Raw genomic sequence first — 12,195 nt, 5'->3', positions numbered from 1 at the left:
GCTAAAAAAAAAAAAAAACCTGCTTTGGAACTTTAATAAATAAGTAAATACGAAAATTATTAGTTGAATTTAATAAAATTTTTTATCGTAAGTGGTTGCATTTAATTGATTTTACCTACATTTAAACAAATGCATTAAGTTGAACTAAAATTTATTAAGTTCAACTTAATGCATTTGCTTAAATGTAGGTAAAATCAATTGAATGCAACCACTTATGATAAAAAAAATTGATTAAATTCAACTAATAATTTTTTTCAGTGTACCTGATTTAGAGCTTAAATACATAAATAAATGCATGACACAACCTAAAAAATGACCTGGTTTAGAACTCAGTCATGCAACTCATATTCTCGTTAAAAAAAAGAAAATCTTCTTACATGGAAGGTTATAAAGAACTTTTTTTTTTTTTTTTTTTGGCTGTAAATGGTTCTTCAGCTGCTGTTAAATTATAGGATCTTCAGATCACTGTTTTGGATTCTGGTGGTTTCTATAAAGCACAAGTAGGTGAATTCAGGTTTTCTCTTTCATATCAATGGCAAAAAGTGTCCCAATCACCCTATATTGATGATTTTACTATAAGCATTGCTATCAGCTCAGACACATTATAACAGAAGAGTCCCTCTCTCTCACACACACACACTGTAATCTTTGCTTTAATGATAGTGTTAGTGAGATGAGAGGTGGCCCTGCCGTCTCCAACCCCTCCCGTCTGTCATCCATAAAAACAGGCTCCTGTCTGAGTCTGATTCCTCTCTGCTCACACACACATCAAAGTCAGCCCCGGGTTTATCACATATCAGGGCCCGGGGACGGCGGAAACGAGACGGGACCGTCCCCTAACACTGATCCTAGCGGAATATAGAAACCTACAATACAATTACAGAGAGATCAGTGACAGATAAGAGAGGAATGAGATCGGGTGTTTGTTTGGCCTCTCGCTGAAAGAGAGAGACAGATAGAAATGAAGATATGATGAGAGAGTGTAAACAAATCATCTGCCCTTTGAACCTTTAAATGGGCTGAAGAGGGAACAATATTGACAGAGAATCATTTAATTCTCATTATTTGATGAGTTGAGATGATGAATGATCATGTCACTTCTCTGATTTTGTTCGACATTGTTGACATCATTGTAAAGGAGCTGCTTCCATTCATAATTTGTAATCGTAATTTAAATATTTCCAAACAGCTGTAAAATGCCTTTTCCAGAACACCAAGAAACATATTTAGAGATATAATGCAAAATATAACTCTCTTTATGATTTTACAACTATACATAATATTGACTGTTCTTTTAATGTGATATTTGATAATGAGCATCATTTAGAGACGTTATGATATTTTAATAACCCAGAAACAAAAAAATAAAACACTTAATTTCATCAGTTTTAAAATAAATAAATCTATAGGCCTAACAGAAATAAAGAAATAACAAACAAAAAAACTAACAAATACCGACAGCCACACTATATGACACATAACCTAAAATTACCTGATTTAGAAAATAAATAAATACATGCATACAAAGACAACCACACTATGTCATAAAAATATCTGATTTAGAAAATAAATAGCAAATACCAAGACAGCCACACTGTGACAAATAACCTAAAAACAAATACCTGATTTAGAAAAATAAATAAATAAATAATATCAATAATCAAAAAAATATTAAATAAATAAATAATACCAAGACAGCCTATATGTCAAATAAGAAATAACTTAAAAAATACCTGATTTAGAAAAACAAATACATAAAATACCAAGACAGCCACACTATATGACAAATAACTTTAAAAAGTACCTGATTTAGAAGATAAATAAATAAATAATGAATCCCAAGACAGCCAAACTATATGAAATGATAAAAAAACACCTGATTTAGAAAAATTATTAAATACATAAATAATCCCAAGACAGCCACACTATATGACAAATAACTTTAAAAAGTACCTGATTTAGAAGATAAATAAATAAATAAATAAATAAATAATAAATACCAAGAAGCCACACTATATGAAAAAAAAACCTGATTTAGAAAAATTATTAAACACATAAATAATACCAAGACAGCCACACTATATGACAAATAAGAAATAACTTAAAAAATACCTGATTTAGAAAAATAAATAAATACCAAGACAGCAACACTGTATATGCACTGAAAAAAAATATTCGTTGAATTTAATAAAAAACAATTAGCGTAGGTGGTTGCACACAATTGATTTTACCTACATTTATACAAATGCATTAAGTTGAACTAAAATTGATTTAGTTCAACTTAATGCATTTGCTTAAATGTAGGTAAAATCAATTGTGTGCAACCACTTACGATAAAAAAAATTGATTAAATTCAACGAATCATTTTTTTCAGTGTGTCAAATAACTTAAAAATGTACCTGATTTAGAATTTATAAATAAATAAACAAATAAATAAATAAACATGACTATGAAAGATTTGCCAGCATCTATAGCAGGTAATAAATCTTCTAGTGAACCTTTGTATGCATAAAATCTCCACCCTTGGCGCCGTCTTTCTGTTTTCTTTCCTTCATTGAGCCCAAAAGGGATCAAACCCTTCAGATCCTTTAGAAACAATAATGGGACAATCTGAGTGTGCTTTATTTGCTCGTCTGATAATCAAAAGTGTCTGGCGGGCTTTGAGATCACGTATTCTTCAATAGTGGGACTGATCAACTTAATCTCAAGCAAAGCAGCTGATAAACCAGATCAACTATGCGTAATGATCCCGTTTGGGTGGGTGAATAGATCCAAGAGCCGGCAGTTATCTCCATCAGTAGTTGTTCTCCGCAGACTACTGTCTCCAAACTCGTGTAGTGTTTCTAAAACAGCCCATTAACCTCTACCTGCCACTTCAAAAGAGCCGCATGCTTTGATACCAATACCTGCTGAAGAGGGGTAAACAAGAGCTGAATTACACACGTTTGCAGACATTAAGTGTGTGTGAGAGAGACGCTTGTGTTTGTGACAGAGAGAGAGAGACAGACGCATTTTCACTAAAGTTTTGTTCTATTGTTCTATCAGAGAAACTGACAAACAAACAATGAATAAATAAACAAACAAGCTGGTTTGACACAATCATTTTTATTCTATAGACAAAAACAAAAAACAACAAACAAAAAACCATTTGTGCTTATTTTTGAAGCAGTAAACATAAATAAATATATTTAAAAAAATATTTTCTTACTATGGAATGTTTCAGCTTGTGTTTTGTTGTGCTGGAACTGCATGTAAACAAACTAATAAATGACACATTACCTAAAAAAATACCTGATTTAGAACTTAAATATATAAATACATAAATGACACAATTCGAAAAAGCCTAATTTAGAACTTAAATAAATAAATACATACATACATACATACATTTAAAATAAATAAATGACAAAACTAAAAATATGATTTAGAACTTAAATAAATAAATGACACAACCTAAAAAATACCTGATTTAACTCAAATAAATAAGTAAATGATTTAAAACTGAAATAAATAAATACATACATAAATTACACATACCCCCCCCCCAAAAAAAAAACTGATTTAGAAATTAAATAAATACATACATAACACATAACTGAAAGAAAAAAAACTGATTTAGAAATTAAATAAATAAATACATAACACATAACTAAAAAAAAAAAAAACTGATTTAGAAATTAAATAAATAAATGACACACAACCTAAGAAAATACCTGATTTAGAACTTAAACAAAGTTAAAAAAAAATACACATAAGAACTTAAATAAATACATAAATGAACAAACAAACAAACAAACTGGATGTCCTTTTTGGATGTTGTTTATTTTCCCCAATTTGTTGATCATTTCTGAAAGAAAGAAAGAGAAAGAAAGAAAGAAAGAAAGAAAGAAAGAAAGAAAGAAAGAAAGAAAGAAAGAAAGAAAGTTAGTTTTATGTTTTTTATGTGGATTTATCTTTGTGGACATTATACGATGATGCTTTTTCAATCAGTTTGAAGAGATTTTCATTGGTTTCTCATGAAGAACTAAAACTATTGAACTTTTAAGATTCCCAAATATTGCTGTTGGTTATGACTTCCATGACTCAGCCTCTGTTTTTAACCTTGAACTTCCTCCATCAGACTCCTTCTAGCGTGTACATATATGAAATCCCACACACACACACACACACACACCTCAGCGAGGAGACGGGATCAGAGATGGTTTTAGGGAGGGGATTACATCTCCAGACTTACTGGTGCCAGGAGTTAATGGGTTCACTCAAGGCCGATTGAGACGTCTTCATTACCACACTTGTGAAAACTGAAGGGGTGGAGATCAGGACAGGGGAGGATGTTTCCTTTGATCCGGGCCAACTGAATTGTAAATGAGCTGGGATTAGCCCTATAAATACTTGAGCCTCGTGCTGGAGGTGTTGATCAGTGAACCCAAAGCCACACTTATCAGAACACAAACACAGATCTGACTCGCTCAGTCACAGCACTTCTGGAAACTCACCCTAAAGAAGAACAACTGCATTACCTTGTTTGAAACCGGATATTTGTCTTTTCTTTGCTGGATTTGGAGCCGTTCTCGGAGATGAAGGGGCATTTTTCCATCGAGTGGCTTTCTCAGAGCAGCCAGGCCTTGTGCAGCTCGGCATCATCCACACATCCCTCAAACTCTTGGGACGGCCCGAGCACCTCCGGCACGGCATCCGAGAGCCTTCCCGGCTTCTACAGCAGATGGAGACCGGAAAACACGGAGGCTCAGGAGAAACGTACGGAGCCAGCACAGCCGGGAAACAGTTTGCTGTGTGCATCTACGCAAGAGACCGAGTCAAGTGACAACAATATCATCCAGCAACACACTCACGGTAAAATGCTTTTCTAATAATCCAAGAGTATTCTTCTATGCATTTTTTTCATGATTTAATATTGTTATTTTATATTGTTTTTCATAGAATTAACAGTAAAATCGTATATACAATTTAAATTATAAAGCTTTTTTTAAAATAGAAAAACAGTTCTAAACAGTTCAGATCTAAAATACCAACACTTTATTTTATATTTAATTTAATTAACTTGTTTTTTATTTAATTATTTGATGTAACGATTCTCCATACATTTCTCCTGATTCTCCATGCTTTCTGATTCTCCATGCTTTTCTTCATGTTATAGTTACAGTAGATAAAAGTAAAAAGTAAGGAATAAAAGACATTTTAAAATATATTTAAATAATGATTTAATGTAAAATTCTAAAACACTATTGTTATATTTTTTGTATTGAATTAGTAGTTAAAAAAGTCGAAATATTCTTTAACATGGTAATAATGGTTAAAAGTACTATTAAAATATTTTTTTCAAGTCATTTTGTTAGTATCTTATTTTAAAAATATATATTTGAATGCTTACAGCAAATCAACAGTTTACATACGATCTACGTTAATCTAATTTTGTGATTTTTTCCTACATTTTCTTCTATTTATTTTTCATTTGAGCATTTTCAATTTAAATGCAAATGTATCATTTTTCTTTCCCTCTTGCAAAGTTGTTTTTTGAGACCTGATGTGTATATGAATCTGTGTTTGTTTTCTCCTAGCGTCAGAGGCCGGTTTCAGCAGCAGCACGGAGGAGGAGGAGACGTCCGGGTACGAGAGCGAGGGGGGCCGTTCTCTGTCACCTGGGGCCCTCAAAGAACCGGCTGCATCTGCATCTCCCTCTACTGGCCGCAGACCCCGAACAGCGTTCACCGCCGAGCAGATCAACAGCCTGGAGAAAGCCTTCAAGAGGAACGCTTATCTGGGAGCCCAGGACAAAGCTGAGCTCTGCAAAAGACTGAATCTGTCTGATAAACAGGTATGAGGTTGATTTATTGTTTTGGTAACACAGTAAGGTTACATTTGTTAACATTAGTTAACTACATTAGTGACTAACAATGAAAAATACTTCTTAAGCATTTATTAATCTCAGGGTATGTTAACACAACAACGGTGTAGTAAAAAACTTTTACTTTTGCCTTTTTGAGAAGTTTTGCGTACAGACGACATTGTAAAAACAGATTTGCAAAAACGACTAAAAACGCTGTATTATGCATGCCAGGCCAGTAGATGGCGCTGTCACTGTAAAGAAACACTATGTGCCACAAATTCCTGTTTTTGTAGTTTACATTGGACCGATATTGGAATCTCTTTGAATCCCGTTTTTGTTTTGAGGCTCCCAAAACATCATTATCGTATAAATGAACAGCTAAAACACATTTTAGTTCAAAACGCTGTCGTGTAAACGGCCCCTTTGTTAATGTTAATTTAAACATTCACTTCTGTATCAACAAAAGTTGTATTGTGTTAACATTAGTTAATGCACTGTGAACTTATGGGCCAATTAAACATCACCATTTTAAGCTAAAAAATTAACTTTTTAAACGGGATTCAAAGTGAAAGTTTTCAAATCGCCTCCATGTAAACTACAAAAACGCGAATTTGTGAAAATGGTGAGGTCATGCGCATGCGTATTACAGTCTATAGGCACATAGTGTTTCTTTACAAAGTGACATCGCCATCTACTGGCCAGCCATGCATAATACAGCCTCTTTAGTCGTTTTTGGGATGCATGTGAACGGGATCGTTTCGAAAACGTTGTCATCTGAAAAAAGCAAAGGAAAAACTTTTCCATTTTTAGTAACCTACATCGTTGTCGTGTAAACGTGCATGAACAAACAACATAGAATTGTATTTGTATTATCTAACATTAAAAAAATAAACCTTTTAGTAAAGGGCTACCATATTATTTAACGGAACAGCTATGTTTATTAACTAATATATTAACAAAGATTAACTATCTGTTAGTTCGCAAACAAAACAAAAAATAACAAACAAAACAAACAAAAAATAGATTTTCAATAATGTGATTTAAGTGCTTCAACTTGTTGATATGCAAAATATGACCTTACCTTATGCTTCTCTCCATCAGATCAGAAACTGGTTCCAGAACCGACGCATGAAGCTGAAACGCACCGTCCAGGACAGCCTCGCTCACGCCTGCCAGGCTAAGGTGGCCTCGCATATGATGCATTACTCCGATCTGCACGGTTTCCGAGCCGCTCCGTATCCCAGCTTCTACGCGGGGGTCCAGGAGAGCGCGACACCGTACGGCTCCGGGTTCCACTACGGTCCTGCCACCTCCGGAGGCCTGCCAAGCCTGCCTGTGGACGCCCTGTATCAGTACAGCCAAATACAGAGCCTTCCCGTCCATCCCAGCAACCCCTCCATGATGACCCCGTACCCGCCGTACCACTCTCACTACTACAGCACACAGTGAGAGGAGAGGCCGCCAGCAAACCCGCCATTTCTGCCTGTTACTGTTAGTCAAGGCTTTGTTTACATCTTTGCATTTGTGAATACAGGGTGAAGTGCAATAACAAATGTGATTTTTTAAAGTTTTTTTGTTTTGAAGAATTATTTAAATATGTTTGTAAATCTTGAAAAATGTCTATGTGTACAAGAGGAGTGTATAAATAAATCTTTTTCTATTTGACTGCACCGCTTATGTTTTCTTTCGAAGGTTGTAAAGTGCTTAATTACTATACTAACTTTTTCTTTTTTTAAAAAAGAAGAAATTAATACTTTTATTTAGCGAGGATGCAATAAATTGATTTAAAAGTGACATCAAAGACATTTATAATCTTACATAATATTTTTTATTGCAACTAAATGCTGTTCTTTTGAAGTTTGTTCAAAAGAATCAAAGAATCCTGAAAAAATGCATCATGGTTTTCACAAAAATATTAAGCAGCAGAACTGTTTTTAACATTGACAATAATCAGAAATGTTTCTTGAGCAGCAAATCATCATATTAGAATGATGTCTGAAGGATCATGTGACTGAAGACTGGAGTAATGATCATGAAAATTCAGCTTTGATAACAGGGATAAATTACATTTTTAAATGTTTTCAAAGAGAAAAGAGTTATTTTAAATTCTAATACTTTAAAATCCCTTGTTGAGCAGGACTCCTTTTAAAAACATTCCACAAACTTTTGGACACACGTGTATATATCAGTTATACTGAATTAAAACGAAACATTTAATCTTACTTATTCCTTACAATTATTATTATATAATTATACCATCAAAATACAGATAATATATTTTGTCATGTCATTATGACAAATAGTTCCTCTAATGAAAATTTTTTTTTTCTCTATCCTGCACATTCTAAAGTTACGTTACTGTCGAACATATATGGCTACAACCTTTTGTTAAATAGTTAAAGAAACGTTTAGCTGATTATCAACTATAGTCAAATGTAAAACTATAAAAATAGGGGGGACTTTAATACTTTCAACTGAGGTCATTTAAAATGTTTTTAAGAGTAAAATTGACAGCCCACCCTGAGATAATTTCCATGTACTTTTTGTTTCAAAAGATATATACAATGGGAATATAGCTGGAAAAATGTTTCTATACATTTATTCACATCATCCCTTATGTCAGATCCAAGAATGACTATTATCAGCCTACATTTTTAGGCCGGTCTGCCTCAGTGGTCTAACAGCAGTCGTCAATGTCACAATGATTGAGATGGCCAATCAAAGCAAAGAAGACAGGGTTTACCGTTTACAGAAGTAGAGTCAACGCAACACTTTAGTTTTAATGGTGAAAGAGTGCATGGGAAGACGCAAGTAGCTAAATATTTAACATTTGACAACTGTTTTACTGTAGAAACGAAATGAAACAACCAACAATGTGATGGAAAGTTGAAACTACTGAACTAAATATGCTATAATTTTCCATGAATTATGTAATTAGTAACTGAATGCAAGGAGACAAGAAACATTGTTTTAGACATAAAGAGTGAATGTGTGCATATTTTAAAATAAAAGGATAATTTGCAGTCTTGGTATCAGGATTCAATCACTATATCTCTTGCAGCAATTAGCACAGCGTACAGCTAATAAAAGGATTATGCATTAAATGAAAATCACAGAAAAGCAAATCATTTAGAAAAAAAAAAGTATTTTATTGTATAAAACAGACTTTAAAAAGCCAAAAATGAAACCCACACCTCAGAACAGCCCATCTCTTAACCCAACTAAACAAAAGGCAGGATTAGTTTTCCTTTTTCCCCAGAACACGTAACAACCCCCCCATTATAATCATGGATACAGTACGTCAAACTCTAACCTCTGTTATGTTAAACTACACTTACCAAACATAACCAAACAAATGAGGAAACAACAAAAACAACTGCTTTCTCAACGCTGATTGCTGTTGCTATACAAAGACAGAGTCGAACATCAATCCATCTTATACAGTTTTCTGCTGGCCCTTCTTTCCGATCAGAGACTTATGGATGTGTGGAATCACACCTGTAGGGAAAGACGGAAACAAATGGAATTAAAATAATACCAGTCTTACAACTAAAACAGCATCAGTGTTCATTTGTGTTTTACAAATCACACCACACTTGAAAAATCACATTACGCAAACAAAACTCACCTCCGCCAGCAATGGTAGCTTTGATAAGCGAGTCCAACTCCTCATCACCACGAATGGCCAGCTGTAAATGCCTTGGGGTGATACGCTTCACCTTCAGATCCTTGGAGGCATTTCCAGCCAACTCCAACACCTGCCAATATGACAATCACTGGGTTTGCATTTGCTTTACAGATGCACTAGAGACGATCCATGTATAGCAGAAGAATCACAGCCAGCCAACTATGACATCCAACAGGCTTGTTTAACAAACGGTGCCAAAATAAATCCATTACCTCAGCAGTCAGGTACTCCAAGATGGCTGCGCTGTACACGGCTGCTGTGGCTCCAACACGACCATGGCTGGTGGTTCGGGTCTTCAGGTGCCTGTGGATACGGCCTACAGGGAACTGAATCGCATAAACCAAAGAAACGGTCAACATCATACGGTTAAATTTAACATCAATCCATTTTTTTTCTCTCTGGTAAAGGAATCCATACCTGCAGACCAGCTCTCTGTGATCTGGAGATTGCTTTCGCCTTGGCTTTCCCGCTGTCCTTTCCAGCCTTTCCTCCTGCCTGCGGAAGCACAAGAAAAAGGATTTATTACTCAAATGTCCCACCAAGGCTCATTGAATTTACATTGTGCTCAATGTAAATGAGGCATGTCTTCTTCAGAACAAAGCAACATCTGGTGAATCGGATCATTTTGTGAGTTATGTAGGCAATGTATATTGTTATAGACCATTTTCAATAGTGAAGTGATAAAATATACAAAAAAAAGATTAGTAACTTAATCATTTTTGCTCGGAGTTCTTAAAAATAGCTTGAGCTTTTTTAAGTTTATACGACTAAGCTACAGCAAACAACATAAGAAAATGGCTTAAAGGTTTGACTTTTCTTTATAAACACTACGTTATCTCTACTCTACGAACTTAAAAATATAGATATATTCCACCAGCCAGAGTCATAATGCGTTTATGCGCTAAATTTAGTTTAAAGCCAGGAAACTTTGTCCTGCATTCCAAATATTACATTTACACACACATTTTCCGGCTTTTTGATTCCTTTTAAGAACAATACACCAAATTCACTTTATTCCCGTGGTCGGCGCTCTCTTACCAAAACACTGCAACCCACAAACACTACGAGCTTATTAAAAGCCATCACGTGCACAGAATTAAAGCACTGCACAGATACGGTTTATACAGTACACATCGGTCCGAGCTTAGATTTATTCGAGAATTTAGACAATTAAAAACTTATCTTACCATATCGTCAGACGAGCTTCTTCTCTTTTCGCTTGAAACGGAGGGAAAACACAATGATGCCCACTTCAGCGATAGCGCGCTACGGTTCAGCGTTATAACCAATCAGCGAGCTCCGTCTTGGTTTGAAATGGTGATTTCGTCCAATCACAGAACGTTTCACTATGTGGGTGTTTTTTAGTTCTCTTTTTTTTTCCACCGACCACCAGCACACTAGACTAGTGTTGTGCGCATGCGTGCCGCCGTCATCTTACATTACATTAAAATCGATTAAACTATTATTTTGAAGTGTTGGTAATGTTTCGATCACAATAAAATATATAGAAGACTAATAACATGTCTGATATCTAGTGTAGCCTATGGTGTTTTCAATACAATGCAAAACAAATAAATATTGAGGATGTGTTGTATTTTACTTTATTAAAAATGTGTTGTCTTTTACTATATCTCTTGCAGCAATTAGCACAGCATAAAGCTAATAGGAGGAGCTCTTTCTTATCAGCTCTTCCTTCTCAACACCCCTAAAGGCTAAAATGGTAAAAGTGCCCTCGTGAGTTTCTTTCATTTTGTCGATTTTGACGACCACTGTGATGTTTTAGCTACTAATAGACAACAGGCAACTTAATAAAACAAACAGGTTTTTAATTTCCCCTCTTTGCAATACTAGAAAACGGAGCAAGTGAGGAACACAGTTTGTTTGTCCTTTGTATTTTCTTATTATTTAATGGCTCTTCCTCTTCATCCAAGTCTTCCTCTTTCAGTTCTTCTTTCCATCATTCACAGGATGATCAGAGTTGTGGGAGTTTGTCTCTGTTAATATTTGACCAGCTGTTAAATGCCCATAGAAGAGTGTTTCTAAGTGTTTACAGTGTTTATATCCAGCATATCATTTTTTAATGTTTTCTTTTATGCAGGCCCTTTAGGCCATTCAAAACACGGAGTGTGCATGGATGAGCGGCATGTAATAAATGGAATAATTAGTGGATTATTTAAGAATTAATCAAAATAACTTTTGAGACAAATGAAATATGTTTTGCTCATCTTGATTACTATAACATTCAGTATTTGTTTTATACTATAATTATGTTAATATGATTTATTGGCATAACTAAAGCACATAAGAACAGTGTTGGAAAGAGCAATAATGAAAACAATTTGCAATCATGTACAAACAAAACATTCGTCTTATTCAACCAGTTACATATTGTTTATTCTAAAGTTAAAAGCGATATAAGAGTAACAATTAATCATGTGTGCAACACTTTTTTACTATATTCAATGCCACGAAAACATCAGGCCTATTACTCACATTGTCACATTAACATTAGCTGCCAGGAAATAAAAAAATACATAAAAAAATTACATAAATTCCAGTGCTCTTAAAGCATTACATGTTTTTAGCACTTTTATGTTTTTAGTTTGTTCCAAAAGTCAAAAGTCCACTCCTTTTTTTAAGGTAGTTTCCTAATAAAACA

The 12,195-nt window shown here is 34.4% G+C and overlaps 2 protein-coding genes across 2 annotated transcripts; one reads left to right on the top strand and one right to left on the bottom strand.

Moving 5' to 3' along the window:
- The first annotated feature begins 4,415 nt into the window (after positions 1 to 4,415).
- ved (ventrally expressed dharma/bozozok antagonist) lies at positions 4,416 to 7,518 on the top strand. The gene is made up of 3 exons (XM_084103734.1): positions 4,416 to 4,854; positions 5,580 to 5,836; positions 6,950 to 7,518. The coding sequence occupies exons 1-3, from the start codon at positions 4,578 to 4,580 to the stop codon at positions 7,295 to 7,297; spliced, it is 882 nt and encodes a 293-aa protein (XP_083959860.1). The 5' UTR covers positions 4,416 to 4,577; the 3' UTR covers positions 7,298 to 7,518.
- A 1,458-nt stretch (positions 7,519 to 8,976) lies between these two features.
- On the bottom strand, positions 8,977 to 10,847 carry h2az2b (H2A.Z variant histone 2b). Its single transcript, XM_084104723.1, has 5 exons — positions 10,724 to 10,847; positions 9,954 to 10,031; positions 9,749 to 9,862; positions 9,477 to 9,606; positions 8,977 to 9,346 (listed from the first exon to the last, which is right to left on the bottom strand). Exons 1-5 carry the CDS (start codon positions 10,724 to 10,726, stop codon positions 9,285 to 9,287), a joined length of 387 nt encoding a protein of 128 aa, XP_083960849.1. The 5' UTR covers positions 10,727 to 10,847; the 3' UTR covers positions 8,977 to 9,284.
- Positions 10,848 to 12,195: the final 1,348 nt, after the last annotated feature.

The sequence above is a fragment of the Abramis brama genome, assembly GCF_963993115.1.
Source record: "Abramis brama genome assembly, chromosome: 25".
NCBI lineage: Eukaryota > Metazoa > Chordata > Actinopteri > Cypriniformes > Leuciscidae > Abramis > Abramis brama.
This window is presented reverse-complemented; position numbering and strand designations above follow the sequence as displayed.